Below are 8,147 nucleotides of genomic sequence, written 5' to 3'. Positions count from 1 at the left end.
AGTGATAAATCCGAAAATGCTCGGGTTGTGGAATGATCGGATTTTTTTTGGTGTCTCGTTGGTAACAAAATGATATTTGGCGAAGTTGGCTACATTGTTGTTACACAAGAGCATCGTATTTCGCAGTTTTTTGTTCAAAATTGTGAAATTTGAAAATCTCACATTTTGCCCATGGATGTACTCGACTGTGAATGCAATAATAACGGCTATTGGCTTTAACTGTATTCACCTCGATGCTGAAATGGATGAATTTATTAGGTTAATTCAAGTATCCCGGAGATCGCCTAAGGATGAAATATTTCACGAAGGTGATGCGTATTGTCTAATAGGGCGTATTGAACCCGTATACGACGCTGACGAAGAGGAGCTTTGCCATAAGACGTATGAATTTTTTTGCTAGAAATATGATATCTTTTTGTTTGAAAGTCATTTAGTATTTTAATTTTCTGATAATCTTCGTAATAGAGTTCCAACGTTTTCCTGTGACGCGGCGGGGTGTACGAGGACTTTCACATTGGTCTATGACTATGAACAGCATTATAATTCAGTGCATCGTTACGTTTGTAAGGAATGCAGAAAAACATTGCCGTCTCCTCATCTTCTGGACATTCATATTATGGAAACCCACGACACTTACTTTTCCATTCTCTCTGAACGCCAGCCAATGGTAGAGTACTATATTTATGATTTACGAATCCTGGTTTTGTTTTGAATATTATAGATTATATTTGATTAATTTGTAATAGGTCATATTGCATTGATACGCGATGTAATTTCACCGTAGGCATATACCATATGGATGAACTTGTGAGAATATATGTTTCAGTGGCATAACTATGGGGGGGGGGGGGGGGGGGGGGTTGAGGGGATGGATCAAAAACTAAGATTATTATCAAACCATACAAAAATGAAAAAGGACGGAAAATGCCTCATGTGAACATTGATCAATCTTCATAAGAAATAAGAAATGTTACACCAATTTTGGAAACTAGGTATCTTAAATCCTACAAATATAGATAATTTCAAAATGACTCTGCTTTACCACCTTTTGAGTGACATAGTTTTTGTGTATGAACAAAGAGGTAGGCAGTCTATGATTAGTGTGTGACTCTTCCTAGTGATATAGTATTAATATAGTTAATCACTAGAGGCAACCTGGAATTATGCATGAATTTTTCCACTTTGATTGGCTGGATAGCCTTTAATATGATAAAACAATAGGGCCAATCAAACACTTGGCAAAGAATAGGGTAGTTTCCTTCATCAAAGAAAACAAAAGGCATTGATTGCGATTTGTTACCCACCATTAGTGTATTCATAATATACAAATTATTTGGTTTTAGAAAGCCCACTTTAGACGAATGGCAATGGTCAATTAACCGCATTTGAAAAAGGCCAGATTGGCGCCCATGCGATGCCACTCCATGTGACGTCACAGGGACCTAGTTTCTACACGAGTAGATAGGAGTTTTACATCGTCTGAGATTACCAATGCATGCATGAGGCACAGAGCTCAGGGAAACATGTCTTAATAATCACCTATTAAAACTGCCTATGGTCGGAAAGTTTCCTTCGTTTGATAAGGTATTAAGAATCCTTATTTAAGCCAAGCGCTACCAGCTAGCATGGTACTCAGCTACCTGCTAGCATCCTGCGTTGTAGCAGCGCACACATCCTCGCCCCAAGGTCACCTCACTTTGCGGCAGCGGGAACCAGAATGATGTCACACTGGATTTTTCGCAGCATTCATACTTAGCCGTCGCGTTTTCGCACGCTTGAAAAATTTCACTTTTCATTTAATCGTAAAAAATAGATATCATCATTTAAAAATCTAGAAGTGTGTAATTCGTACTTCAGGAGTAATCATCTTTCGATTTATGCAATAAAAAAGAAACAGGAAACCACCCTATTGTGAACATAAAACGACAAGTGAAGACAATGGTAAAATAATGAATTAATCATTCCTGCCAGACGGCTGAAATTTGTAAAGTACCACCTCTCCTTGCTCTGTTAGGGTAAAGTTAATCCATTTTCCTCGCTTAGTGGTGTTGAATATTGAAGTCCTCCAGGGCCAATGGCTTGTAGTGCCTGCTGTCACTTTTTATTGATCTCACTGCTTGCTACATCCCTAACGGTGTTCACGACAGAACATCATCTTTGCGAACAATGTCTTGTAATCCATGCTAGGTTCCAACTCTAAAGTAGACTGGTAACGAATTACTAAGAGGATAGAACACTGACAGAAGCGATATACCATGTGCACGCCTCGCAAGCGGGTATACCAGGGTATTGGGGGTTCACGTGGAGAGGTCCCATGGATCTCTCCCCTCCTCCATATTATTTCAGTTATTGTTACCAACATAAGGAGTTATATGATACTTTCATACAATTGAAGTAATCTATTAAATGTCTTGCTTTTGGGTCAAATTCTTATGAATTTTGTTCGTTCACAGCAAAAGGTTATATTTGCAAGGGTAAAGGAAGTATTTAAACTTGATTGTTTCTGGCTTTACTTTGTGAAAATCCATTCTTAATAATAAAACGTTATTGTACTTTTCCACACGATTTAATTAATACGACCGGTTTCGTCGCAGAGGCGACATCATCAGGTACAGAATCCGTTATAATAACAGTTATTTTAACTGTTATTGCTGAAAAATAACTTATTTTAACGGATTCTGTACCTGATGATGTCGCCTCTGGGACGAAACCGGTCGTATTAATTAAATCGTGTGGAAAAGTACAATAACATTTTATTATTAAGGAAGTATTTGTAAGGATTGAGCCAGTAACTTTAACCTTACGTTTGGCAACACTTTTGTGAGTTCAAAGGTGCAAGTAGGGTAGTGCTATCCTTCCCTAAACCTCCGTTGAAAGTAGACGGATGGTAAGCGAAGGAGTTCCCAGCGAGGGGAGTAGTTCTACTCTTCCTTTGCCCTCCACTTAGTGTGGATTGTGGGTTGACAGAGGGTAACTACCCACCATGGAGGATTTTATTTTTATCAGGGCATCAGATACATATTTGAGGAGTTAATGAACAACTGCAGTCTTGAGTGCCATTAGAATGTGAAGAATAAAAATGGCATTAATGTTTGTGTGAGGATTCTTTGGTCCAATAACTTGCAGACACAATCACCAGGAGAGGCTGATATCTTACAGCAATATTATTTGTACAGGCTGATTGGTGAGAAGGCTTAGTGAGCCATAATTGCATGTAATTTTGCCTACTTTTTAATAAAGGTATGCTAGTAATCTAAGTAAAAGCATCTACTTGTCATGGGATAACTCTGGCTGGCTCAATTATTGTTATACTCTTATTCCCAACTGATCACGAGTGCCCTTGAATGCACTCAAGACCCACCCACTCTTCTAGCCAATCACAGAAGATTAGTAGGTGAAAGTGTGTAGGAGGCCGCAGTCTCTCTCCGACTCTCGTGCAGTGAACATCGCTCTCCAGGTCGCAGTGTTGCCAAATGTAATCTGGGGGGATCGTGCTCGTACTGCCTCATGTACAGTTATTTCCATGGAAAGGCAACGCTGGTTGGCCATATGGAGGGGAATAGGGAAGGGGAATGGTGAAGTGGAAGGGACAGCGCTTCTGATTGGCTGCTAGCTCTCTACCGCCCAGCCGGCAACAGTTTGGAAAAAGGGTATAGTACCCCTACACTCCTCCTTCCCCACTGTCGAGGGTAGGAATGAATTGTGGGGAAGTGTAGGAAAAGGAGACCATGTCTCTTCTCTCTTTCCTTCCTTTTCTCACGTCAAAATAACTAGTTTTTCATTGGAATAGCTTCTACTTATGTTATCAGAAAAGGAGTAACACAAAAGCCAAAATAAATATTGGTTAGAAGTTATTATAACTCTCTTTTGATTAACAATTTCAACTTATACCTTAAGTAGAATGGATAGTGAGCGTTTTAATGTAGACAAGTGGTGAAGTACTAGGAGGGGTAAAATGAGTAATGATTATTTATACTTATGCTAAAATACCTTTTGTGAATGACAAAAATTATATTTATGGCTGGAATCAGTCATTTTTCATCATAAGGTGTCATATGATGAATAACTGACTCGGAAGTTGAGACTCGAGGCAAGGGTAGTGGGAATCATGAGGAAAGGAGATATATATTAAGTGAGGTGAAAGATTTGAAACTCTTCTGAAAAATTGTTTTGAATTCTTTTTTAGTTTATCACATTCAACATTCTCAGGGATCATTGTATGTAGGGATGCAGGGAGAATAGTATTCCTTCTGAACATTAAACATAACCTGGTGGTGCATGCATCAATATATATTACTGGGCTTATTTACCACATTTTATTGCACATTAGCCACCACATTTTCATGGCCTATTGCTAAAAAAAAACTTCTCAAATTTTCAGTATCAGTGTTTTGTGGAGGAGTGTACTACCAAATTTACTACACCAGAGGAAAGGCGTAGCCATTGCATAGATTTTCACAAATTTCCTCCAAATTTTCGGTATGATTCAGCAAAGAAGGGAAAGAGTAAAAAAGGCCAAAGTGGAAACAAGAAAGAAAACAAAGATGCTAAAACAGTGTCCTGCAAGGAAGCCGGTGATATTATGGCAGGTGAGGAATTTCATCTTGATTACTTATATTCTTGGCTTAGTTAAGTATTTAAATATCCATAATTTTCTTGATTGAGCAACAGCAAAAGGTGTCACCACAGTAGAACCTTTAATTTATAAAACAGAAGGTATTCACAATTACGAACATTGTAAACGAGAGAGCTCATTGACCATTGATTAACTTTTTGTTATGCAAGTTATATCATGATTTACTTAGGAGATGTACATATAATTATATGCTTTGAAATATCCCCGGCACTGTTTATGGGCAGTACATATTTGAATTAAAGTGGGGCAATACAGTGGTCTCTTTATAATGTGGAAGATATTCGAAGAGAGCACTGCCAGATTACAGAAAACACTGGATTACTGGGAACCTCTATTAATGATGTGATGTGGTAAATGGCAGAAACTACATGAGTTTTATTGTATACACACATGCATGTAATATATTTAATTAAACACTGCATTTGTACCTACATGTAATGAAAGCTTCAATTGAAAATAAAACTACAATAACTACTTACCCTCTCCCTTTCCACCACGGGACAACTGTTCGTGAATGTCTCCTGTCTCAGTAAGCACTTCTTCACCCATTTTCAGAGTTGCATTAGGCTACCCAACGAAGTAGACTATTCGAAATATAGAGCTTGGTAGCTACCTGTATATAAATGCTGATTACTGGCAGGGTTGGAGAATTGTAATGTTATTTGCAGACATGCCTGTAATTGTCACATCTGGTCTGAGTCTGCTGCTTTGCCGCCAACTTTGTGAAACCCTGGAGGGAGTGTGAAAATTCTACAGAGAAAAAAATCATTCACGTTGACCAGGGTTCAAACATGGATCTCCCGATTTCTAATTGAGTGCTTTTGCCAGTTTAGCTACTGCTGCATATTTACCCTCTTTGAAAAGTTTTTACCGTAGCTAGTCCTGGTATACTTGAATTAGTCAAGATCGAACACATTTTAGTGGTCAAAGTTCGGACTTTGCATTCCAGCTGTGGTGCAGTGCTCAGGAATTGGACTGCTAATTGCATAAAATGCTCAGCAGTCCACACCATTTTGCCTGGTATAGTGCCCAAATTTCCACAGAGGGTAAAGACACCTTGGTAGCTCAACTGGCTAAAGCACTTGGCAGGAAACTATGAGATTCAGGTTCGAATCCAGGTCGAGGCGAATGATTTTTTCTCTGTGGAATTTTCACACAAACTGTGCATTGTGGGTGACTCAAATTTATGCCGTGGCTAGTGGCTACTAAAAATTATTGCTTTAAAATGTTGAACTCATTTCAAAAGGGATGTGAGCCATATTAGAACCCCATTTTTGAGTTCCTGAATCTGATATTTCTCCCTGTCCATGGTATCTTTTTCAGGTGCTATCAATCTCGATTGCTAATACCTGTTCTCACATTTTACTATTTTTCGTGGGGGCCCCTTGAAAAATGCTATGAGACAGTTTTGTGAGATGTACTGAACTTCCTGCTAAATACAGTACACTCCCGATTATCCGGGGTAATGATGGGGAGAGATGGCACGAATAATCGGAAAACACGGATAATCCAAACTTTCAGTTAAATGTCTTTTAATGTTCATAATTTACTTAAAACAAACAATATATTATTATTTATGCAGTTATTGTGTTGCTTTAGAGTGCTTCCAGGACTCCTTGAGAGCTTTTTTCGCCAGTTCGCGATCTTTTTTTAGCGACGATAGCGTGGATGTACTCGTATTATTAATGCTTTGTGTATGGCCTGGTTTCGAAAACCACACATCCGTGGCATGATCACGGATATAGAAAAGTGGTTTGCACGAATGCTTCAAAACCACTGCTTCACGTCGCAAACTACACTGTCAGGCACTACGCCACGTACTCGCGTCTCGCACAAGTTGCCCGGGTTGAAACTGCTGCGGGACTTGTATCCGTGATCAAGAAGCGCGGTCGCGCACTGCGAGGCTTGGAAAACAGGAACACGGTGCTCCCGTGAATGCAACTAGAGCGCGATCGCTTCCGTTTTACGAAGGGGATTCTAACGGAAATGATAAGCCCCGTATGTCCTAGCATTGATGCAGTAATTCTGGTGATTTTGCGTAGGATTTTTAAAAACAAAGATCGCGGAAAAAATTGAGCGAGAGTGAAAATCATGCACGGATAATCCGCAACCCGGATAAACCGCAGCCGGATAATCGGGAGTCTACTGTATATGCAAATGTCTCATAGGTACTTTTGCTGTTAAGGTGTTTTAAGGGAAGGGAGAAATATCTGAGAGTATTCTGTGCATGAAAATAGGTAATGCTAGGCTTTCTCAGTGAATACAAGAAAGTAGAGCTGCACTTGCCAATTTTTCTCTCGGTGGGAATGTAACTCTTAAGTTTAAGTCATGACTGCTGAGAGGAGTGAAAGAGATGGTGAAGTCCTCATGCACATATAATATCTATTTTTATTCTAAGAGTAATCCTTATTGATATTTTTTTTCTCTTACAAGCAAATGAAAAGCTTCCTGCTTCAAAATCCGGAATTTGTTCTATGCCAAAATCATTTACTTTTGGCCACAGTCAAGAAAGAACTTTTGTGGGCAGCAAATTACGAGGTGGGAAAAGTAAACATTGGTATCAGAAAAAGGAGGCTAGTAATGGTGGTGATGTAAAAGAAAAAGCCTGTTCTGAAGAAATGCCTGGTATGGATGAGTTGATGGATGTCCTTCCAGCTGAATAGCTGTAGAATGTACCTCCTTGCTGCCTGTGATATTTTATGCTTGCATGAATTCATGTGTGTAAGAATGAGTTAATGTATTTATCTTGAAAATTATGGACAGTCAAAAAAATATGGTAGATGATAAAAGCGTGAGTTGTGCAAGCCTCTCTGATTATGTATGTGAATGATTTTAATTTGTTAATTAGCCTGCACTAATTGATCATTTATTGTCCTCCAGTCCAGACTTTCTAAGATGTGTATATACTCTGCTTATGGTGAGAATTCTCAATGTTAGTCCTGATCATGTGTGATTTTCTAAATATAAATGCAATTTCTTATTATTGTTCTGTTCATAATTAAACAATGTCAGATTTTTCTCCTGCTGGTATTATTATTTATTCTAGATTTAACATCACTGCAAATAAGTTGTTGAAATATGCTCTCATGCAACTGTTTCATTCAACTGTGCTACCTGCAATATCTACCAATAGATACCTATCACCTTATACTTTAATTTTTAAACTAACCTACAGAATTAGGTTGGGGATAACAGTACATATGTAATTAAAACAGGCACAACTTCAAGCTACAAGGATGCTTGCTTGCTTAACATGCTGAAGTAGCTTCATTTTTGCTCAATGAAGCAAGGCCAGAATATACCATTGCAAGTTATGTGGTTAGCCTCCTCAAGTTCCTATCATTCCAACTAATTTGAAATAAAAAATGCCTCCTTAGCTCCTTCTCCTGCATTCCACCCAAGCCATTCTGCTTTGGCTTGGTTGAAACCATTTGCTTTTCTCTGTCGTACATGATAGGGATGGACGGATCCAGGATATTTTTCGTATCCGGATCGGATACTTGATTTCAGG

At 38.8% G+C, this 8,147-nt stretch overlaps 1 protein-coding gene across 1 annotated transcript; it reads left to right on the top strand.

Moving 5' to 3' along the window:
- Window positions 1–124: 124 nt before the first annotated feature.
- Window positions 125–7,654, top strand: LOC124153563 (zinc finger protein 511). Its single transcript, XM_046526802.1, has 4 exons — window positions 125–381; window positions 466–667; window positions 4,382–4,589; window positions 7,070–7,654. Exons 1-4 carry the CDS (start codon window positions 176–178, stop codon window positions 7,297–7,299), a joined length of 846 nt encoding a protein of 281 aa, XP_046382758.1. The 5' UTR covers window positions 125–175; the 3' UTR covers window positions 7,300–7,654.
- Window positions 7,655–8,147: the final 493 nt, after the last annotated feature.

The sequence above is a fragment of the Ischnura elegans genome, chromosome 2 (genome assembly GCF_921293095.1).
Source record: "Ischnura elegans chromosome 2, ioIscEleg1.1, whole genome shotgun sequence".
In the NCBI taxonomy this organism is placed as follows: Eukaryota; Metazoa; Arthropoda; class Insecta; order Odonata; family Coenagrionidae; genus Ischnura; species Ischnura elegans.
The sequence above is the reverse complement of the archived record's forward strand: the minus strand, read 5'-3'. Positions and strand labels throughout refer to the sequence as shown.